The 24,849-nt window shown below is 39.8% G+C and overlaps 1 protein-coding gene across 1 annotated transcript; it reads left to right on the top strand.

The window, feature by feature from the left end:
* The first annotated feature begins 1,556 nt into the window (after window positions 1–1,556).
* On the top strand, window positions 1,557–24,191 carry LOC117508617 (FH2 domain-containing protein 1-like). Its single transcript, XM_034168415.1, has 9 exons — window positions 1,557–1,678; window positions 10,507–10,933; window positions 13,266–13,327; window positions 22,247–22,349; window positions 22,441–22,526; window positions 23,438–23,538; window positions 23,643–23,713; window positions 23,795–23,902; window positions 23,999–24,191. The coding sequence occupies exons 2-9, from the start codon at window positions 10,538–10,540 to the stop codon at window positions 24,071–24,073; spliced, it is 1,002 nt and encodes a 333-aa protein (XP_034024306.1). The 5' UTR covers window positions 1,557–1,678; window positions 10,507–10,537; the 3' UTR covers window positions 24,074–24,191.
* The last annotated feature ends 658 nt before the right edge of the window (window positions 24,192–24,849 follow it).

Below are 24,849 nucleotides of genomic sequence, written 5' to 3'. Positions count from 1 at the left end.
TAAATTGCACCTTTTCTGGATTATCAGATCTTTTTTTTGTGCATTGTTATATTTTTTTATTACTACATTTACTCTTTTATTCTGAATTTGTTTTGTTTAGTGATTTGATTCCTGGAACAGTCCTATATGAATAGTCTTTATAATTATTAGTAGTAGCAAATGGGTGATTTTTCGGTCACACCGGAGTATAATTTCCATGACATGAAAGTAATCAAAAACGGTGATTTATACTCTGGAAAGTACAGACAATACAGAAACTTATCTCTCTGTGCCGAGTGCACAGGGTATTAATCAGGACTCTGATCATAAATTCCATTTTTTTACTGACATACAGTACATGCACAGACACAAAGGTTTCTCCAACACTATGATAATTAATTATTTGAAGATTGTTTGTTTCTACTGAAGGACTCAACAAACACATCACAAATAATTTCCTTCTTCCTATTAGTGGTGCAGCTTGGCTAAAATTTGTATAAAAATTGTTCATTTTGTGATAAAACCATGGAATTTGGCACACATATTCTAAATTAACTAATGTTTATTTTCAGATATGAAGCCGTCCTGGAACTGACCTCTAATGAGGTCCAATTTTGGTAAAAGATGATGCAAATTATTGGTTGAGTTAATGGCATTTTAAAAAGGAAGAATTTGCACCATCTGTCATGCTTAGTTATCATGTTATGGGGGACATATGTCATATATCAGGGGTCACCAACCCTGTTCCTGGAGGCCACCTGCCCTGCATGTTTTCTAACTCTCCCTGTTCCACTACCAAGTAATTAACAGCTGGATGACACCACTTTAAAAAACAGGTGTGACTTGAGTAAGTTGACATGGGGCTCTCCAGGAACAGGGTTGGTGACCCTGAAGATACAGATTTGAACAAAAGCTCATAATGGTCAGCATTTGTGATTGACTGATGATGAAGTCACAAACTTATGTCATAGAATCCAGTGGATGTCGACCTTGTTTGACCTTTGCTTTGGAGACCAAGCATTTAACACAGTCAAAACTATTCCATTTATTAATCCTTTTATTTCAACCAATAATTTGCATTTTTTTTTTTACCAAAATTGGAGCAACTTTAACTTTTGACTCCTGTACAAACTGAAATTGATCTTTGTCACCATTTTTGCTGTTTTTACCCCATAACTCCAGAACATTCAGTCATAGATAGTCCAAACTGTACCTTTTTGAAATCATTATAATCAGACAAATAATGTGGTATAGTTTTCAACATGATTGGAGCATTTTTAAATTTTGACCCCTGTGTAATTCTTTATTGATCCCTGTAGCTCATTAGAGGTCAGCTCCAGGATGGTTCCATATCTGAAAATAAACATTAATTAATTTAGAATATGTGTGCCAAATTCCATCACAAAATGAACAATTGTTTTGCTATGCCGCCCCACTATATCAGATGAGAGGTTATGGAATGTATGCAGCTCTCGCATAAAGGCAGCAGACCCACAGACAGTCTGCAGCGCTCCTGTACAAAAGGTGTGGACTAACATGACTTACCCGGGCGTGTCAGTGTATTACACACAGGAAGCATTTCAACACGCTGTCTTCACCTCAGCTTCACTGTGAAGGTGACATCTGAGAACAGAGGACTGAGAAGTAAATCAGAAACAAAGACTGGACTAGAGGAGCAGCTGGTCAACTGAGATCACAGGTAACATATCTTTTCCCTTCCTGTTCTGGATTAGATGGGTCAGAGTCAGTTATTCCAACAGTGGCTGAAATAAACAAAAGGTAAAATTCACAGAAAAACATCAGGTTTATCAAATTTTCTTTATTTGAAATATACAGTATGTTTCACCTCTTTTTAATTCAAGATCAATCAATCAATCAATCAATTTTTTTTATATAGCGCCAAATCACAACAAACAGTTGCCCCAAGGCGCTTTATATTGTAAGGCAAGGCCATACAATAATTATGTAAAACCCCAACGGTCAGAACGACCCCCTGTGAGCAAGCACTTGGCTACAGTGGGAAGGAAAAACTCCCTTTTAACAGGAAGAAACCTCCAGCAGAACCAGGCTCAGGGAGGGGCAGTCTTCTGCTGGGACTGGTTGGGGCTGAGGGAGAGAACCAGGAAAAAGACATGCTGTGGAGGGGAGCAGAGATCGATCACTAATGATTAAATGCAGAGTGGTGCATACAGAGCAAAAAGAAAAAGAAACAGTGCATCATGGGAACCCCCCAGCAGTCTACGTCTATAGCAGCATAACTAAGGGATGGTTCAGGGTCACCTGATCCAGCCCTAACTATAAGCTTTAGCAAAAAGGAAAGTTTTAAGCCTAATCTTAAAAGTAGAGAGGGTGTCTGTCTCCCTGATCTGAATTGGGAGCTGGTTCCACAGGAGAGGAGCCTGAAAGCTGAAGGCTCTGCCTCCCATTCTACTCTTACAAACCCTAGGAACTACAAGTAAGCCTGCAGTCTGAGAGCGAAGCGCTCTATTGGGGTAATATGGTACTACGAGGTCCCTAAGATAAGATGGGACCTGATTATTCAAAACCTTATAAGTAAGAAGAAGAATTTTAAATTCTATTCTAGAATTAACAGGAAGCCAATGAAGAGAGGCCAATATGGGTGAGATATGCTCTCTCCTTCTAGTCCCCGTCAGTACTCTAGCTGCAGCATTTTGAATTAACTGAAGGCTTTTTAGGGAACTTTTAGGACAACCTGATAATAATGAATTACAATAGTCCAGCCTAGAGGAAATAAATGCATGAATTAGTTTTTCAGCATCACTCTGAGACAAGACCTTTCTGATTTTAGAGATATTGCGTAAATGCAAAAAAGCAGTCCTACATATTTGTTTAATATGCACTTTGAATGACATATCCTGATCAAAAATGACTCCAAGATGCGAGAGCCCGCTCAAGATACAAGTAAAATGTCAGAACAATAACCAGGATCCACTTTAGTCATGTGCAGATAAACAAAATAATGTTCATTTAGTTATCATGACAAGTAATATTGTTTTAAAAGACCATAATGGTTGATGGAATGTTTGAGTCCATTGTATACAATTTGCATAGACTGTACTGTGCACAAATTTTAAGCAGGGTATTTTAAAAAATGAAAGATTTTGCTACATCATGAAAAGCTTCTAAATGTCCAGTAATTTGTGATGTTGAGTGCTAAGTACCACTTAAACCTGCAATCTTTTGAGTAAACTATACAGTTGTTTTTTTTTTTGTTTTTTTTTAATAACATCATCATGTTGATCAATGTCAATTTACTATTCCCTCCTCGTCAGGGGTGGATCTAGGTTTCTTAGAAGGGAGATTTGACAAAAAAAAAATATTAAGGGTGCATTTTCCTGCAATCTCAGGAAATTTAAGCATGTATTTTGGACATTTGGAACAGGTACTTGCTATAATTTAATCAAGTTTTGAGATGGATGATACATAAAAAAAATTATTCAGTTTCCCACTTAATTTAGTTTCCTGCATGTTAATGTAAACAGTTGTATATAACTTTGTTGTTTGTATATATGTTTTAGAAATTTAGAAGTTATACCTACATCCTAAGTTATAAAAATGGTTTGTTATGTTTGTGGTTTTCACAGTAAAAGCAAACTTTATTTGGATTTTCTGGTTTTGTGTGAATTTAAGTTTATTATGTTCATTCAGGATGTCAGAATGAAAGAAAATCTATGAAGTCACACAGGTGAGGTTGTGCTGAAAAAAATGACATCAAACAAGGCAAAGTAAACGATTTTTAAGGTAAATTATGACGGTAAAAACCAAAAGTAGTCAAAAACGGGCAATTACAGCCTGAAGCTTTTGGCTGGCAAGTTGTACCATAGTCATTTACTTTTTGGTGCAGCTCAAGATGGGGGGTTAGACCCTCTAAAACCCCACCTCCCTTACATCTGCCAGTGTTTGTTGTCTGTGTAAAGTCATACACTGGGTTGTACGCCAGCAAACCTCCTAACCTGGTCTTGTTAGGAGAGACGGCATCCATTCCACTTTGGATGGAGCAGCTCTCATTTCTAGAAATCTGGCCAATTTTCTTAAATCCTCCAAACCGTGACTATCCAGGGTTGGGACCAGGAAGCAGAGTTGTAGTCTTACACACCTCTCTGCAGCTTCTCTCCCCCTGCCATCCCCTCATTACCCCATCCCCGTAGAGACGGTGCCTGCTCCCAGACTACCAATAACCAGCAAAAATCTATTTAAGCATAAAAATTCAAAAAGAAAAAATAATATAGCACCTTCAACTGCACCACAGACTAAAACAATTAAATGTGGTCTATTAAACATTAGGTCTCTCTCTTCTAAGTCCCTGTTAGTAAATGATATAATAATTGATCAACATATTGATTTATTCTGCCTAACAGAAACCTGGTTACAGCAGGATGAATATGTTAGTTTAAATGAGTCAACACCCCCGAGTCACACTAACTGCCAGAACGCTCGTAGCACGGGCCGAGGCGGAGGATTAGCAGCAATCTTCCATTCCAGCTTATTAATTAATCAAAAACCCAGACAGAGCTTTAATTCATTTGAAAGCTTGACTCTTAGTCTTGTCCATCCAAATTGAAAGTCCCAAAAACCAGTTTTATTTGTTGTTATCTATCGTCCTCCTGGTCGTTACTGTGAGTTTCTCTGTGAATTTTCAGAACTTTTGTCTGACTTAGTGCTTAGCTCAGATAAGATAATTATAGTGGGCGATTTTAACATCCACACAGATGCTGAGAATGACAGCCTCAACACTGCATTTAATCTATTATTAGACTCAATTGGCTTTGCTCAAAATGTAAATGAGTCCACCCACCACTTTAATCATATCTTAGATCTTGTTCTGACTTATGGTATGGAAATTGAAGACTTAACAGTATTCCCTGAAAACTCCCTTCTGTCTGATCATTTCTTAATAACATTTACATTTACTCTGATGGACTACCCAGCAGTGGGGAATAAGTTTCATTACACTAGAAGTCTTTCAGAAAGCGCTGTAACTAGGTTTAAGGATATGATTCCTTCTTTATTCCTTCTTTATGTTCTCTAATGCCATATACCAACACAGTGCAGAGTAGCTACCTAAACTGTAAGTGAGATAGAGTATCTCGTCAATAGTTTTACATCCTCATTGAAGACAACTTTGGATGCTGTAGCTCCTCTGAAAAAGAGAGCTTTAAATCAGAAGTGCCTGACTCCGTGGTATAACTCACAAACTCGCAGCTTAAAGCAGATAACCCGTAAGTTGGAGAGGAAATGGCGTCTCACTAATTTAGAAGATCTTCACTTAGCCTGGAAAAAGAGTCTGTTGCTCTATAAAAAAGCCCTCCGTAAAGCTTGGACATCTTACTACTCATCACTAACTGAAGAAAATAAGAACAACCCCAAGTTTCTTTTCAGCACTGTAGCCAGGCTGACAAAGAGTCAGAGCTCTATTGAGCCGAGTATTCCTTTAAGTTTAACTAGTAATGACTTCATGACTTTCTTTGCTAAAATTTTAACTATTAGAGAAAAAATTACTCATAACCATCCCAAAGATGTATCGTTATCTTTGGCTGCTTTCAGTGATGCCGGTATTTGGTTAGACTCTTTCTCTCAGATTGTTCTGTCTGAGTTATTTTCATTAGTTACTTCATCCAAACCATCAACATGTCTATTAGACCCCATTCCTACCAGGCTGCTCAAGGAAGCCCTACCATTATTTAATGCTTCGATCTTAAATATGATCAATCTATCTTTATTAGTTGGCTATGTACCACGGGCTTTTAAGGTGGCAGTAATTAAACCATTACTTAAAAAGCCATCACTTGACCCAGCTATCTTAGCTAATTATAGGCCAATCTCCAACCTTCCTTTTCTCTCAAAAATTCTTGAAAGGGTAGTTGTAAAACAGCTAACTGATCATCTGCAGAGGAATGGTCTATTTGAAGAGTTTCAGTCAGGTTTTAGAATTCATCATAGTACAGAAACAGCATTATTGAAGGTTACAAATGATCTTCTTATGGCCTCAGACAGTGGACTCATCTCTGTGCTTGTTCTGTTAGACCTCAGTGCTGCTTTTGATACTGTTGACCATAAAACTTTATTACAGAGATTAGAGCATGCCATAGGTATTAAAGGCACTGCGCTGCGGTGGTTTGAATCATATTTATCTAATAGATTACAATTTGTTCATGTAAATGGTGAATCTTCTTCACAGACTAAGGTTAATTATGGAGTTCCACAAGGTTCTGTGCTAGGACCAATTTTATTCACTTTATACATGCTTCCCTTAGGCAGTATTATTAGACGGCATTGCTTAAATTTTCATTGTTACGCAGATGATACCCAGCTTTATCTATCCATGAAGCCAGAGGACACACACCAATTAGCTAAACTGCAGGATTGTCTTACAGACATAAGGACATGGATGACCTCTAATTTCCTGCTTTTAAACTCAGATAAAACTGAAGTTATTGTACTTGGCCCCACAAATCTTAGAAACATGGTGTCTAACCAGATCCTTACACTGGATGGCATTACCCTGACCTCTAGTAATACTGTGAGAAATCTTGGAGTCATTTTTGATCAGGATATGTCATTCAAAGCGCATATTAAACAAATATGTAAGACTGCTTTTTTGCATTTACGCAATATCTCTAAAATTAGAAAGGTCTTGTCTCAGAGTGATGCTGAAAAACTAATTCATGCATTTATTTCCTCTAGGCTGGACTATTGTAATTCATTATTATCAGGTTGTCCTAAAAGTTCCCTGAAAAGCCTTCAGTTAATTCAAAATGCTGCAGCTAGAGTACTGACGGGGACTAGAAGGAGAGAGCATATCTCACCCATATTGGCCTCTCTTCATTGGCTTCCTGTTAATTCTAGAATAGAATTTAAAATTCTTCTTCTTACTTATAAGGTTTTGAATAATCAGGTCCCTTCTTATCTTAGGGACATCATAGTACCATATCACCCCAATAGAGCGCTTCGCTCTCAGACTGCAGGCTTACTTGTAGTTCCTAGGGTTTGTAAGAGTAGAATGGGAGGCAGAGCCTTCAGCTTTCAGGCTCCTCTCCTGTGGAACCAGCTCCCAATTCGGATCAGGGAGACAGACACCCTCTCTACTTTTAAGATTAGGCTTAAAACTTTCCTTTTTGCTAAAGCTTATAGTTAGGGCTGGATCAGGTGACCCTGAACCATCCCTTAGTTATGCTGCTATAGACTTAGACTGCTGGGGGGGTTCCCATAATGCACTGAGTGTTCTTTCTCTTTTTGCTCTGTATGCACCACTCTGCATTTAATCATTAGTGATTGATCTCTGCTCCCCTCCACAGCATGTCTTTTTCCTGGTTCTCTCCCTCAGCCCCAACCAGTCCCAGCAGAAGACTGCCCCTCCCTGAGCCTGGTTCTGCTGGAGGTTTCTTCCTGTTAAAAGGGAGTTTTTCCTTCCCACTGTAGCCAAGTGCTTGCTCACAGGGGGTCGTTTTGACCATTGGGGTTTTTACGTAATTATTGTATGGCCTTGCCTTACAATATAAAGCGCCTTGGGGCAACTGTTTGTTGTGATTTGGCGCTATATAAATAAAATTGATTGATTGATTGATTGATTGAAAGTATTTTTATTAAGTCAACTGCAATTAATCTCTTGGTAAATTGTAGCATTGCAACATTTTTTACTTTAAAACCTAATATTTGGACATTTTGCTGAAGAAAATATACAGAATCACTCAGTTGTCCATCCCCATGTATTTCAGACTACAGTGATGTAATTTCTTGACGTTTGTGTGATGCCACTTACTCCAGGTAATGACAAATGATTAGGTGATTGATACCAGCTTTTGTCACCTCTCTACCCTTATTAGTTCTAGAGATATCCTGGAAAATGTGTTTCTCAAGCAATTATGACCTAATTTCTTGATGTCTTTTTGACATCATAACATCACTCATACTATTTAATTACAAATGATTTACTCATCGATAGAGGCTTCACATTGTCTCTCAGGACCTACTGCTGAGACATGTCAACTGGAACTGTGAATTTATGGCTGCCACTGAATTCAGCTGATTCCAGACTTGTGAAACATTCTTGGAATAAGTGAAGCATCTTAGCAAACAATTTGTCTATTTTTTTTTTTTTTTTTAAGTCATGTAGGACCTGTGTTTCAGTGTTTCACCATCTTCTCCTCTGGTACTGTCCAAAGGGCAGCCTATAGCCATCCTCTTGATGGATATCATGACTGTCTGACATTCTCTAGAAATGGAATCAGGTTTGCAATGCTTTGTCTCCATTTTCATTTTATTGGGAAGTGTATTTCAAAGAATAATTTGTAAATACCTAAGCAACACAGAAGTATTTTGATGCGCTGATGTGCATCCCCAATCAGGTGACAGGCTTGAACCACAACAAAATAACACACAATGGCTGCGTCTCACGTCAGTGGCCATTACCCGTTGAAGGCTGCATTCTGTGAACATGTGGCCTTCTGAGACAGCAGAGGCTGAACTATCTGTTTCAAAATGAGACTGTCTAGCCCATGGACCAGTTTGTGATTGCGTCATTAGATTATCACACCCCTGGCCTTTGTCACCAACTAAACTTGACAGCTGTCTGCGACAAGCTAGTGTAGTGGGCGTAACCTGTAGTTTAGTAATCACTCACAAACTCAGTCATCATCAACTGGTTACTCCAATTAAGGGTCACGGCATGTTCGGAGCCTATCCTAGCAGTCATAGGGCGTTAGGCAGGGTACACCCTGGACAGGATGCCAGTGTGTCGCAGGGCCACATATAGACAAACAAACACATTCACACCCGTATGCACACCTATGGACATTTTAAAGTTTCCAATCCACCTAACTGCATGTCTTTGGATGTGGGAGGAAGCTGGAGCACCTGGAGCGTGTGAGGCAACAGTACCAACCACTAAACCACCATGCTGCCCTAGTTTAGTCATCATTTTTCAATATTTAATTGTACATATGGGGTCTGAATTTTAACTTTTTAAAAATTTCATTTAATTTAATTTTTTTGTTAATGTACCCACAGTTTTTTCTTGGGATTTTTTAAACCATGCAATTACTCTTGGGATTGTTTGGGTGATGAAGGGTACACCTGCTGTACCTTTCGTTTTCGATGGAAAGAAGGCTGCATTCATCACCCGCATTCCAAGGAGCTTTCGGAATAGGACAGCCTAGTTGCACCACTATGATGCATGCGGCCTTTGAAGGACGTGGCCCTTGAATTGGGACAAGGCTGGGACTCTCCTGAGAACAATAATGTGGTAGCTGTTTCCTACTATTGTCTCTGGTGCTGGTATGTAACACTTCCATCCAGTGGTGATGTGGAACTGTAAAAACAAACAGCCTCAAGACCTTCTCCAAACTTTGATTGAGCTGCAGTGCCATGCAGCAGCACAGAAGTTAAAACCATCCTGTAGGCAGAACTTTTTCCAGGTGTCATACTAATCACACTGCATCTCTTTGTGGTTATTAACTTTGCCATGAACTAGAAAGAGGCTAAATCTGTCTGTGTCTCTGTGGTGCTATCTCCAAAACACAAATAGTAGTTTCAATCAAAGCTGGTGGATAAACTCGGTGGTCTCTGGTCTCAACACAGGTAATGGCAAGTTCATAGGTTTAATGTCAAGGTCAAACCTAAAGTCATCATCTAAAATGCATTACTGACCATATCTCAGGAACTGTGTGAGTTATTAAAAAGTGGTTTTCTGCATAGACTACTGGTCTCAAACTAACATCAGTGGTATTACACGATGATGCATTTTTTCCAGAAAGTGATAGTGTCATCTATTACTCAGCACTCTAGACAGTAAATTTTGCTGAGTAAAATTTCCTCTGCTGGGATAACATTTGGTCCCAGTCCAAATATAGTTAAATATACTCTATCACAGTGTAAAATCAACTCTTATTGGAGTAATAATACTTGATTTGACAAGACGGTAGAGCTGATTTCACTCTATAATAGAGTGTATTTAACTCTATTTAGACTGGGACCAAATGTTATCCCAGCAAAGTAAATTTTATTCAGCAAAATTTACTGTAAGTGTTCTCACCCTGGCAGCACGGTGGCTTAGTGGTTAGCACTGTTGCCTCTCAGCGAGCAGGTTGTGGGTTCAATTCCCATAGGCCTTTCTGTGTGGAGTTTGCATGTTCTCCCCGTGTTTGTGTGGGTTTCCTCCGGGTGCTCCGGTTTCCTCCCACATCCAAAGACATGCGGGTTAGGTGGATTGGAATCTTTAAAATTGTCTGTAGGTGTGTGTGTGTGGGTGTGTCTGTGTTTGTTTGTCTATTTGTGGCCCTGCGACAGACTAGCGTCCTGTCCTGGGTGTACCCCGCCTCGAGCTCTATGACTGCTGGGATAGGCTCCAGCCCCCCGCGACCCTTAATTAGACTAAGCGGTAGAAGATGGATAGATGGATGGATGTTCTCACCCTATTCTGTATATTTCAGTGTGACATCCTTTAAAAAGAATATGATATATAAATGTGCCATATAAAAATTTTAACGATTCACCCAAAATATTTTGCAGGTTTTAATTCTGCTAATGTGTGACTGAGACCATGACAGCAATGCAAGTCCATGACAGCAATTCAGACCTACTGGCAACTTCTTGTCAAATAATGCAACAAGAAGGCCCACCTCCTCCTCCTCCTCCTCCTCCACCGCCTCCACCCCCTCCTGCTCCTCCTGCCCCACCACCTCCAGCCCTGCACGGCATGGGCATCAGTGCCATGGGGAAGGGCCAATGCTCCAACATGCGAAGTTTCAACTGGGAGACCCTTCCCAAACATAGTGTGATAGGGAAACACAACATCTGGACAGAAGAGGGGACACAAGGGGAGTACGAGTTGGACACAGACCGCATGAAGGAGTTGTTCAGCCGTAAGCAGGGCCAACAGCAGCTCAAGGCCCAAAGCATGAGGGGCCTGACAGCCTCCGCCTCAAAGGGAGAAATGGTCAGTGATACTTTAACCACAGTTATTTACCAATACATTAAAATATATGGTATTTCTTGAGCAGTAAATAGAGGCATGTTCTTCAGACCTAGACTGTTAGACTGTTAGAATGGCCTAAGCAGAGGGTCACCCCTTTGAGTCGGGTCTGCTAAGGTTTCTTCCTCAATATCATCAGAGACAGTTTTTTCCTTACCACGGTTGCCTGTGTGCTTGCTCTAGGGGTTGGTAAGGTTAGAATTTACTTGTGTGAAGTGCACTGAGGCACCTTTGTTGTGATTTGGCCAGTGGTGGGCACAGATAACCAAAAAATTAACTTCGATAACAGATAATCAGATAACTGAAAAGTTATCTTCGATAAAGATAAAACAATAAACCACCCAAAAATGTATCGGAAGTTACAGATAACCGATAACAGATAAATTCCAATATTGTCTCTGGTACATTTGCAACTACTAGTAAAACGAATTTAAGTTTTAATGCCACAATAACTTCTACTAATATTAAAAGTAACAGACCCACACACTGAGACCACACTATTGTCTTTGAACATTCTGCCCCTGCTGGAAGCTCTTGTTTACTACAGAGCTCCCAACACAGAGGCACCCTGAGAGCAGCCATAAAGCCAGCTCTCTATCAATTACAACACTCCGGTCAGGCGGAGGTCTTGAAAAATAAAGTCATGCTGACTTATGGTTTTGATTTATAAATAACATTAATACCGATAGAATAACTCCATTAATGTCAATGCTGTCATTTGTTCAAAGTTAAAATATAGCATACATCTTTTAATGTTGAATAATGCACTAATTCTGAGGTTTTGTAACAACAGACAAATCGCTGCTGCCTTTTCTGGGCCCGAGCTTATTTGAATGGACAGACATCCATCCATCCATCCATTGTCTTCCGCTTTATCCGGAGTCGGGTCGCGGGGAATGGACAGACACAAAGTGGAAAAGTGTGCTGTGGTCTGATGAGTCCACATTTCAAATTGTTTTTGGAGATCATGGAGATCGTGTCCTCCAGACAAAAGAGGAAAAAGACCATCCAGATTGTTACCAGTACAAAGTTCAAAAGCCAGCATCTGTGATGGTATGGGGGTGTGTTAGTGCCCATGGCATGGGCAACTTACACATCTGTGATGGCACCATCAATGCTGAAAGGTACATTCAGGTTTTGGAGCAACACATGCTGCCATCCAAGCAACGTCTTTTTCAGGGACGTCCCTGCTTATTTCAGCAAGACAATGCCAAGCCACATTCTGCATGTCTTACAACAGCGTGGCTTTATAGTAAAAGAGTGCAGGTACTAGACTGGCCTGTCTGCAGTCCAGACCTGTCACCCATTGAAAATGTGTGGTGCATTATGAAGCGCAAAATACAACAATGGAGACCCCGGACTGTTGAACAATTGAAGTCGTACATCAAGAAAGGATTGGAAAGAATTCCGCCTACAAAGCTTCAACAGTTAGTGTCCTCAGTTCCCAAACGCTTATTGAGTGTTGTTAGAAGGAAAGGTGATGTAACACAGTGGTAAACATACAACTGTCCCAGCTTTTTTGAAATGTGTTACAGGCATCTATTTCAAAGTGAGCAAATATTTGCACAAAAACAAAGTTATCAGTTTGAACATTAAATATCTTGTATTTGTTGTGTATTCAATTGAATATAGGTTGAAAGAAGATTTGCAAATCATTGTAATCATTGTAAATCATTGTTCCAACTTCATTGGAATTGGGGGTTGTATGCTGGACAGAGATTCTTCCTCATAATGGTGGACAAACAGTAGGGTTAGGTGCACACTAACAATAAAACAACTGCTTGCCAACAGGGTGGAGTGTCCCTTTTCTTCCTGTCTGTTTGCTCAGGTAATGTAATTTCCCCAGGTAATCTTGTCCACATGCAATTTGTTATGTTCAGAAACCTACTTGTACTCTGTGTGCAAGTTTTATTGCACACATTAAAAACAGTATTTATGTCCATTCGTCTGCAAGAAAAACTTCAGGAAAATGGTACAGTCAGAATAAAGAAAGAATGAAGAAATTAAATATGTATTATTTCTATTCTTTATTGCCATTTTTTCCTGTCAATAGATACAAGATCAGGTTTACTTTGACCTTTGACCCACTTTTTATGAAAACATTGAGAAAATTCCCAAATACTGTTGTTTTATTTGCCCTGATTATCAAAATTTGATCAGCTCTAGTGACCTGAACCTTTTGGGATTGGCTGCTTGTTTTGAAAGTGTTGTATTTAAGAGCCCGTTGGTAAATTATCTGTGTGACTGTTGCTAAGCAGCTGATTATATCCTTGTCTGTGCTTGCTTCCATGCCCAGGTATCCATCCTCAGTCCCAAGAGGAGCATGAACATTGGAATTTTCCTAAAGCAGTTTAAGTGGTGAGTCAGTGGTAGTGTTCCAAAGCTGTGATTGGTTTTGCGTCATGTGTTGCAGTGGAGCACATGTCTGATTCTGAGATGTGACTGCTCAGTTCTCCCAGTCAGCATGTCCTGACAGGTCTGATCTACTGTTCTACAGCTCCAACAGGTTACCTCAGAGAGGACGCCTGCAGAGCAGTCGCTGACAACCACTGTAAATGTATCACCTGAGACTCGCCAACAAAAGCAACACGTTGAGCTGAGAAACAATGCCATAACTAGAGCACTGTGCTCATAGAGTGCAAACCTCCGCCAGCACTAGTTTCCAATTCCACCAAATTTTACTTTGGAAAAAATTTTCAAGGTCAAATTCCTGTTAGAAGTGGATTTTCATAATGTAATTTCCCCAGGTTCTTTTTGTAACTTACTCCCCCTTACAAAGAATCACATCAATATATACTGCTTTTGAATTTATTGAAAGTCACGTTGAAAACCAGGCCTGGGTCTTCACAGACGGCATCCATCTTGTGAAAATACCACGCACATAACTTGCACAACATGTTTATACAATGTGGGCATTACAGTGGGTGTGGTTTAGTCTATATGTTACTGGCTCTCACAGATAGGGGGAGCCCTCCCTGTATCTGAAACTTGCAGATGCTTAATGTAAGTGAAACTTAACTCTTATGTTAAACTTTAAACCAGATCTCAGGGACTTCCAATCAAATAACAAAGGCAAATACTTGATCACTAACATAAAATATGGACTCAGCATAGATATTATCTAACAATAAGCTAAATTAGATGTGATCAAATGTCACGTGTATGTATTTAGTTCATGCACTTGAGTCAAAGTTTTTTATGGTGGTGTCTGTTTTTTTCCAAAACTTTTTTGGTTTCTGAATTCTTTTTCAGATCATTTTCACAGAACTTTGGTTATCTTTGCTATGCACAATTTGTCATTGCTTTTTGGCGCTTGGTTTCCGACTGATACAGTGAGGAAAATAAGTATTTGAACACCCTGCGGTTTTGCAAGTTCTCCCACTTAGAAATCATGGAGGGGTCTGAAATTTTCATCTTAGGTGCATGTCCACTGTGAGAGACATAATCTAAAAAAAAAAAAAAATCCAGAAGTCACAATGTATGATTTTTTAAAATAATTTATTTGTATGTTACTGCTGCAAATAAGTATTTGATCCCCTACCAACCAGCAAGAATTCTGTCTCACACAGACCTGTTAATTTTTCTTTAAGAAGCCCTCTTATTCTGCAGTCTTTACCTGTATTAATTGCACCTGTTTGAACTTGTTACCTGTACAAAAGACACCTGTTCACACACTCAATCAATCACACTCCAAGAGAGCTGAACCACAGTCACAAAGATTACATTAGCAACACATGATGCTGTCATGGTTTAAAATCCTGCAGGGCAGCAAGGTCCGCCTGCTCAAGCCAGCACATGGCCAGGCCCGTTTGAAGTTCACCAATGACCATCTGGATGATCCAGAAGAGGCATGGGAGAAGACAGAAGCTTTGTGGAATGAACTCCACTTACCATGTTTAGAGGATGAGAACAACCCCAAGAAAACCATCCCAACCGTGAAGCATGGGGGTGGAAACATCATACTCTGGGGGTGCTCTTCTGCAAAGGGGACAGGACGACTGCACCGTATTGAAGGGAGGATGGATGGGGTCATGTATTGTGATATTTTGGCAAACAACCTCCTTCCCTCAGTAAGAGCATTGAAGATGGGTCATGGCTGGGTCTTCAGCCATGACAATGACCCCAAACACACAGCCAGGGCAACTAAGGAGGGGCTCCGTAAGAAGCATTTCAAGGTCCTGGAGTGGCCTGGCTAGTCTCCAGACCTGAACTCAATAGAAAATCTTTGGATGGAGCTGAAACTCCAAACCTGAAAGATCTAGAGAAGATCTGTATGGAGGAGTGGACCAAAAGCCCTGCTGCAGTGTGTGCAAACCTGGTGAAAAACTACAGGAATGTTTGACCTCTGTAATTGCAAACAAAGGCTACTGTACCAAATATTAACATTGATTTTCACAGGTGTTCAAATACTTATTTACAGCAGTAACATACAAATAAATTATTAAAAAATCATGGTGGACATGCACCTAAGATGAAAATTTCAGACCCCTCCATGAGTTCTAAGTGGGAGAACTTGCAAAATCGCAGGGTGTTCAAATACTTATTTTCCTCACTGTAACTGGAAGCTAGACAAACAGGCATAAAACTGGAACCTCCATCCAATGTTGGTGGTGTAGGTAAATCCATAACAGAAAAATGAGAGTGACTGAGTCATTTTGATTGAGATATAATGCAAAATGTACACCAAATGGGCTTTTCAATATTAAATTCAAATGTCTACAAAATCTACAATCCGGATCAGATCTGAATCAAACTTTGTCAGGCGATAGTGAGTGCCACTCTGCACCACACCTTCAAATATGAGAGTGATTAGGGCACATTTGATTAAGATATAATGTAAAATATACATTAAATGGGGTTTTTAATGTTAAATTTAAATGGCCACAAAATCTGTAAAAAGGACCAGATCTGGCTCAACCTTCAGTAGATAAAGGATACCATTCTACATAATGCCCTCAAGTATAAGATCTTTTTTGACAGTTTTGTTTTTGAAAATTTGTTCAATGTTAAAGATAGGGATTTTTCCAATATTCCAAGATTTTTTTCCTGACTTTGACCTTTGACCTTGAAAACTGAATTGGTTCTTGCCTATCAGGATATGAATATTCAGTAAACATTTCATAATGATATATGAAAAATTGTCGCCTTCAGGCTATTCACAAACAGACAAACAAATGGGTCAGAAAACATAACCTCCTCCAACTTTGTTGGCGGAGGTAAATAAACCATATTATGGGTGAAGAAACTCATTGGACAGCATGGATGTCCATCCCAACCCAACTTTTTAAATACATGGATGATGATTTTGATCCTCATTCCCTCGTCCTCATTGCTATCACTTATGTGTGTATGTCTGCATATAATATAACTTGGAAACAAGTAACCAGATCTTCACCAAACTTTATGAATATTTGGATGAATATCTCCACATGATAAACTTGTGGAGCAGATTGGTCAGAGCTCAACATTGAGGATGTCAAAAGTATATATCTAAATGCACATTTTCCATGATATTTTTGAACCAGTGGATTGAAAGAGACAATGTAAAGCACATATCAGTAGCATGAGCAATATTATAATGATGCCACAAAGACATGATAAATTGATGTCGCAATTGCCAATATATTGCCATAAGCGAGATGGCTAGAGAGGTAGTCCAGCGCTTACCATTTACCATTACATAGCATATGTGATGTCATTATGACACCAAATATCATAAAATAATACAACTAGTATGGAAAAACACATTTCCTGGATATCTGCAACCAGGAGGACTAAATTAATAATGTCTGAGTTATTAGTCTCAGTACTACCACGCCTCCTATCTTGAAATGTCTAGCATAGTATTCTATGCATGTGCAGGGTATGCATCGCTCCTCTGAGCCCTTTCTTTTTTTTTTTTTTTATGTACGAGGCTAAGTTGACTCCCTCACGTTTGAAACGGTGCCAAACCTTAGATTCTTGGATTCAGCATGTCAAGGTCCCGGTGAAAAAACTGGCCAAAAAAAGGCAGAAAAAAACTGAATTGGCAAACTGCGAAAAATTCCAGCTGCTGTCGGGAGGGACACACGGTTTGGACAGGCGTGGAACGATCCCGCAGAGATGGTTTTGTGCACGCTCATGTGCATGTACACAAACACAGTGCGAGCACGTGAGAGGTGTGATACCACATCGTGCTCACACAGCACCATTCGCAATCACATGTTGGTCAAATGTACACAAATCAATGAAAGATGTGTTAGGACAAAACAATGAGAGCACAGAACTTTATAAGAACAATGAATGTACTGTTTAAATGCAGTGTTGCCACAGTTACTTTGAAAAGTTACTTTATTAGTTACTTTTTAGTTACTTTATACAGGTACTTTATACAGTTACTTCATTAGCAGCTTCATGCAGTTACTTTATTAAGAACTGCCGACAACTTGCAACTAATAAACTAATAAGGTAACTAGTAATCTAACTTGGTTACTCTTAATATTGAGTAATCAGCAAAGTAACTAATCAACAAAGTAATTAATAGTTACTTTTCTGAGTACTCAGTCTTAAAAATAACCAAGTTAGATTACTAGCTACTTATTAGTTACATTCAGCAGCTGCCGTCAAGTTGTCCGCAGCTGCTAATGAAGTCACTGTATAAAGTAACTGTAAAAAGTAAGTAATAAAGTAATGTTTCAAAGTTACTTTGGCAACACTGTTTAAATGTAAGACAATCATGTTACTGGTAATGATTCTGTTCTCACTGTAAAAAAACAAAACAAAAAAAAACCACACAAAAAGAAAAAAAAAAAGCAATGTTTACGGTTACCGTTTTGGCACTCTGGCAAAACTATTTCACCTGGGATTAATAAAGTTATTATTATTATTCTTATGATGTGTAATTGATGCCTGATGACTTGACAGTCTGTCAAGTCACCCCTGGCTCGATAAGGGAGGAACAAAGAGGGGATACGACACATGGAACCGGTTTAACAATATTTATTTAAACAAAATAACATGTACATGTGAGTCAGATGTGTGCAAGTGTTGCAGTGCGTGTGGAAGTGTAAATAATCAAATAACAGAAGAACTTAAAAGTCCATGCCTGGCTTCAGCAGGTCTCCAACAGTCCAAGCCCTGTGTGCGTGGTGGGAGATAGGAGAAGTGCTTCCACGCCACCTGCACTCAGATTTTAATGAGGCCGCAATCAGACCACAGGTTTAGCCACAGCCAGACAAAAAGGGAGGAGGTGAAGCAGGAGCACCTGGCCAGAAAGCAGAGGCAGGAGTGGCCACAAAGACAAACAAGCCCTCCCCAACCTCCAAACCAAACAACACAGGCCAGGGCCGTGACAGTTGGAAAGGACAAAACAAATATATTTCGTTTTGCCTGGTAAAATATTGAATTCCTGTTATAAAGTGAGGACAATACAAGAATTATCCTCCTTATGTTCCTTTATGAACATGAACCATGGCCATGGACATAAACAAGGAGTAATTTACTTACATAATTTACTGACATGAATGAAGCCATGCGCTCATATCATGAACAACCTGGCTGATGGTGTCCAGTGCACATTGAGGTGCTTGTGATCTTCTTGAATATGATGCCACAAGCTTGGTGCACCTATCTTTGTTTGGGCAGTTTTGCCCATTCCTCTTTGCAGCACCTCTCAAGCTCCATCATCATCAGATTCAGGTCTGGGCTCTGACTGGGCCACTCAAGAACATTCACAGAGTTGTGCTGAACACACTTCTTTGATATCTTGGCTGTGTGCTTAGGGTCATTATCAGTGGTGGTCCTAGAGTGATTTACTCAACGGGCAGAACCCCCTGCGTGCGCCCCCCGCGCACACTAACATGGCCACCACCTCCACTCCACCCATGAAAACACTAACTTTGTCCAGAACACCCACAATCCCACAAATTAACTCACAACAGCTATTTTCAAGAACAAATTTCCAGTTTTAATGACTACTGCAATAACAAACACAAAGAAATTGGCACAGTCTAATGTGTCATCATCCATGGACTTATCTGCAATGATCATCTCAAATGTTTGCAGGAGGGCATCATAACTGTTTGCCACAGTGCTCACTATCCATGATGTGAAATTCCATCGAGTAGGAGCATTTCTGGGCAACCTTGAGCAGCCTGCAGACTCAAGAAAAGACATCCTCTTTGTGGATTTTGAGAAAAATGTGGCAAACCCAGAGAGTGATGCAAAAAATATTCTGCACTCAGATAAGCATTTAGCCCCCTGAGACAGAACCAGATTCAGTCTGTGTGCACAGCAATGCACAAACATTGCACTGGGGGCTGTTGCTTTAACTTTGGCCTGCAAACCATTGAGAGCTGAAGCCATGACAGCAGCCACGGCTTCTTCGTAAGGAAGACTATCAAATGGCTTCGCCAAAATCCGGTCCACAACATTCAAATTGTCTGCCATTATGTGCAGCTTGCTACCTAGCTCGCTCGCTAGCTGGGACTGGCGCGAAGCTAGTGTGAAGTTTGTCCGCCTGTGAGTTGCTTTGTGACGGTGGAGAGGCTCTGCAGCACCCGCTGCTCGGTAGGGACAGAAACTGCGATAGAAGTCAGAAAGAGTGATAGAAGTCAGTCTCCAAACACAAGCAGCTACAAAACAAAACACACCAGAAATAGAAGCTCGATTTGTCGCTAGTCGTTTTTAACAAAGAAAATGCTCCTAAGAGGATTAGGAAAGTCTCCGGTTCAACTCAGAACAGAATGAAAATTAAAAAAATGCTCCCACGGATGTTTACACCAAAAGATCGCTGATTCGCTCATTTCGCTGTCAATCAAAAAGGGATTCAGCCTCAGACAGATCATCCAATCATCATGCAGAAGCTGAGCGTCCGGGCCAGCCGAGGCCCGCCCACTGCCCCATAGACCCTAGACACGCTGAGCGTCCGATGGGCGGGACAAAGCCCAGCATTTATCCAATGACTCGTCTCGTTTCGCTGCAGTCTTTGCTTCGCTGTTGAACTCTGTTTAACGTACTGTGAAGCTGCGGGAATGAGTGAGGGGAAAGCCATAAGAAGCTGATTCTGAAGAAAAGTTGAGCGCGTTGTAACCACGAACCCCCGTTAGGAACAACACCCCCCCCCCCCCCCCCCGTTTTTTTTTTTTTTGTACAGGTTTTTTTTTTTTTTTCGCACGTTCGTGCCGCCCCGGGCGGCTGCCCGGTCGGCCCGCCTCCAGGACTGCCCCTGGTCATTATCCTGCTGAAAGATGAAATGTCGTTCCAGTCTGACGTCAAGAGCACTCTGAACAGGTTTTCATCCAGGACGTCTCTGTACATTGCTGCATTTACCTGTCCCTCAATTCTGACGAGTCTTACCAGTTCCTGCTGCTGAAAACATCCTCCATGTTTCACTATAAGGATGGTGTCTGGTTTCCTCCAAAAATGACGCCTGGCATTCACACAAAGAGTTCAATCTTTGTCTCATCAGACCAGAGAATTTTGTTTTTTCATGGTCTGAGGGTCCTTCTGGTGCATTTTGGTAAACTCCAGGCAAGATGCCATGTGACTTTTACCACTGTACTATACAGGCCTGATTGGTAGATTGCTGCAGTGGTGGTTGTCATTCTGAAAAGTTCTCCTCTCTACATATAGGAATGCTGGAGCTCTGACAGTGACTATCAGGTTCTGGCAGATACAACATCTTCCATTTATGGATGATGGAGGCCACTGTGCTCATTGGGACCTTCAAAGCAGCAGAAATGTTTCGTACCCTTCCCCAAATTTGTGCCTGCAGACAATCCTGTCTTGGAAGTGTACAGACAATTCCTTTGACTTCATGCTTGGTTTGTGCTCTGACATGCACTGTCAAAGGTAGGGCCTTATATGTAGACAGGTATGTGCCTTCCAAATCATGCCCAATCAACTGAATTTACCCCAGGGTGGACTCCAAGTACGCTGTAGAACATCTTCAAGGATGATCAGTGGACACAGGATGCATCTGAGCTCAATTTTGAGCTTCATGGTAAAGGCTGTGAATACTTATGTACACGTGATTTCTTAGTTTTTTGTTTTGTTTTTGTTGTTTTTTTTTTTTATAAATTTTCAAAATCTGTAAACCTTTTTCACATTGTCATTATGGGGTTTGTGTGTAGAATTTTGAGAAACAAAATGGCACCACAAATTATCACTGACTGTGGAACACATCAAACTGGACTTCAAGCAACTTTGACTCTGTGCATCTCCGCTGAGAGTTTGATTTCTAAAGGAAAAGCAAAATATACTTGCATCTGAAAAGAGGAGTTTTGGACCACTTAACAATGGTCCAGTTCTTTTCCTCCTTAGCCCGGTGCTTCTGACATTATTTCTTGTTCAGGTGTAGCTTGATATTCAGAATGTAACACTTGCTAGTGATTTCCTGGTCCTCTCTGTGTGTGGTAGCTGTTGATGCACTGACTCCAGCCTTAGTCCACTCCTTGTGAAGCTCCTCCAAATTTTTGAATCAGTGTTCCTTCACTTCTTGCAGCTGTGGTCATCCTTGTTGTTTGTGCATCTCTTGCTACCATACTTTTTCCCATTCCAGTCAGCGTTCCATGAATATGCTTTGATACATCACTCTGTGAGCAGCTGGCCCTTTCACCAAGGACCTTCTGAGGCTTAAGTGACAATGAGTGTCTTCTGGACAACTGTCAAGTCAACAGTCTTCCGGGGAGTGTGGTTGTGTGTACTGAACCAGACATAGCAGTTTATACTATTTATACTGCACAAACTGTGAGTTTGTCAATGTGAAATGATGCACTTTGTTTTAGAGCTGTAGGCTGTAATTATCAAATTAAAATAAGACAATACTTGTAACATTTTTTGTTTATGTCATGAGTCTACAATGTGTAAAATTTTCACTTTCTGAAATACTTGACAATTACTAAACTTCTTTGTGATATTCGTACATTTCCTCAAAGAATTTCTGAATTTGTATTTCCACTCAAAGTGCTCCACTTTCAGCTCCAAACCAAAAACAGGGAGGTTAGATTGAAATATGGCAACTGGAGGTCTGAACATGTCAGCTCTTTTACAGACCATTGTGTTTCTTAGCATTTTCTGAGTGTGTTTAAATTTCTCGCACATATTTCTTCAGAAAGCAAGGCTCATCGTTCGAGCTGTGTAACAGATTTTGTGAGGAATGAACTTGGTGTGCAATTCAGTTATTGAACAGGTGGGGCTGTTGGTCCCAGCAGCCTGGTCGGTTCAGGGACACACTGTGAAGCATCTTCCCTCTGAAGGTGGTTTCTACTGATTTCTTATCTCCACCTTTGTCCACAGGCCTGTGAAAGACATGATTGAAGCAATTCAATCAGGAAATGGTCCCAGTTTTGGTTCTGGAAAACTGAGGGAGCTTTGTAAACTGTTGCCAGATGAAAGTGAAGTATGTTGTTTTTTCTGACGCGATGCATGATATCAAGCTTGTTCCTTGTAATTTTACATTCATAAAAACACCTTTTTGTGTTTTTATTCAGATGAAGGATATGATTGGTTTCAAGGGTGATCCCTCTGCACTCCCTGAGGCAGATCTTTTTATGCTAATGTTGATCAAGATTCCCAGGTAAGTGAAATATTTCTGTTTTATTATTACCCATGATGCAACATATCGCTAAGCAACGGTGCATGCACGTGAAATCGTTAGAAGAGTTCTGGTTTGTGTGTTTCTCAGTATGGATTCACATGTTTAATGTTATTAGTTTAGATCTTTCAGGAATTTGGTTATCCTAAGTTCACCGAATTTAGGGGACCATCAGTAAGGCAAATTCTAACAGTCAATAATGTTTGTTCACTGCATTTTTGCTCCAATATTCCAGAAAAAAAAAAAATCAAAAACACAAATAGCTCAGAATAAACACTGCAAAAACTGATATCTAAGAAAGGAAAAAAGTCTTGTTTAAAGAAAATTTGACATAATATTTGTCTAAACAGAAAAATAATCTTGCCAAGCATTTTTTCAACATAAGAAAAAATGTCTTATTTGGGGGAAAATGTATCTCACCTCTTCTTATTAAGTTTTTCCAGCTAATATCAAGCTGTATTTAACCAGTTACAAGGAAAGGCAATGGATTTCAAATCGTCCAAGCAAAGGAACAAGATTGTTTTCCTTATTTTAAGACAGAGGCTAACTTTAAAATGAGAATTCTGTCTAGTTTTAAGGCACATTTTGATTATTCAGTGCCTAGACATTTTGCTAGTTTTGAGAATTTTAACCAAGTAAGTTTTTCTTATCCCACTGGCATTTTTTTTTTTTTTTTTGGACATTTTGGCTGGATATCAGATTATCTGACTTATTTTGAGTGACAGTTTTTGCAGTGAAGACAACAGTGTCAACCTTCCAGTGATTTTAGATGCATGCACTGTTGCGTAGAAATGCATTGCATTATGGGAAATAAGAAAACACTGAATTAAAATGCATATGTGATAGTAAATAAATATCATCTCTCTCTCTCTCTCTCTCTCTCTCTCTGTTAGTTATGAAGAGCGTCTCAATGGTCTTGTGCTAAAGGAGGAGTTTTTCCCCTTTATGGATGAAATGAAAACATCCATTGGCACTCTGACATCTGCAGGAAAAGGTATTCAGACACCTGTACTGCACCAAAAGTTACAGTACAGGGTTTTTTTTTTTAAAAAAAACCTCCTACAGATTTTTTACAATTCACATTTTTCTCTCTTTCAGAGCTGCTGGAGTCAGATCATCTCCATTCTGTAATTCGTCTGGTGTTAAAAACAGGAAATTACATGAATGCCGTGAGTGAAATATTTTGCTGGAGCTTTTGAGTGGTCTCATGGTGTTCTTCACTCAGTCTTATTTTATGATTTTGATCTAAGGGTGGCTATGCCGGCAGTGCAGTTGGCTTTCGAATGGCATCTTTGCTGAAATTAGTGGACACCAAAGCAAACAAACCTGGCATGAATCTTATGCATTACGTCGTGATGGAAAGTACCATGTGCTCCCATGATCCCCTGAGTTTCCCACATTCAAAGATATATGTGTATAATCACACTTAATAAAATGTTTCTTATTCACCACAGCAAGCTCAGAAAGCTGATGTGGCCTGGCTGAAATTTCCAGAACAACTCCGACACATTGAAACTGCTGCTAGGTAAGCATTTCTCCTTTTCATGTAAGGTCACCTAAAGATGGGTGAATTTATTTATATACAGTGCATCCAGAAAGTATTCACAGTGCTTCACTTTGTCCACATTTTCTTATGTTAATGCCTTATTTCAAAATGGAAGAAATATATTTTTTCTGCAAAATTCTACACACAATACCCCATAATGACAAAGTGATTTTTTTTTTTTAGATTTTTGCAAATTTATAAAAACAGAAATAAACCTGAAGAAATCAGAAAAAATAATTAGCACCTTCAACTGCACCACAGACTAAAACAATTAAATGTGGTCTATTAAACATTAGGTCTCTCTCTTCTAAGTCCCTGTTAGTAAATGATATAATTAATTGATCAACATATGATTTATTCTGCTAACAGAAAACCTGGTTACAGCAGGATGAATGTTAGTTTAAAGAGTCAACACCCCGAGTCACAAACCCAGAACGCTCGTAGCACGGGCCGAGGCGGAGGATTAGCAGCAATCTTCCATTCCAGCTTATTAATAATCAAAAACCCAGACAGAGCTTTAATTCATTTGAAAGCTTGACTCTTAGTCTTGTCCATCCAAATTGAAAGTCCCAAAAACCAGTTTTATTTGTTGTTATCTATCGTCCTCCTGGTCGTTACTGTGAGTTTCTCTGTGAATTTTCAGAACTTTTGTCTGACTTAGTGCTTAGCTCAGATAAGATAATTAGTGGCGATTTTAACATCCACACAGATGCTGAGAATGACAGCCTCAACACTGCATTTAATCTTTATTAGACTCAA

Source organism: Thalassophryne amazonica, chromosome 4, assembly GCF_902500255.1.
Source record: "Thalassophryne amazonica chromosome 4, fThaAma1.1, whole genome shotgun sequence".
NCBI classification, from domain to species: Eukaryota; Metazoa; Chordata; class Actinopteri; order Batrachoidiformes; family Batrachoididae; genus Thalassophryne; species Thalassophryne amazonica.
This window is presented reverse-complemented; position numbering and strand designations above follow the sequence as displayed.

Bases quoted from the DNA above. Each gene is read 5' to 3' on its own strand.
- LOC117508617 (XM_034168415.1), top strand. From the start codon at position 10,538: ATGACAGCAATGCAAGTCCATGACAGCAATTCAGACCTACTGGCAACT. The intron at 13,328-22,246 runs GTGAGTCAGTGG...CTTTGTCCACAG, and splicing joins TTCCTAAAGCAGTTTAAGTG to GCCTGTGAAAGACATGATTG. The intron at 22,350-22,440 runs GTATGTTGTTTT...GTTTTTATTCAG, and splicing joins TGTTGCCAGATGAAAGTGAA to ATGAAGGATATGATTGGTTT.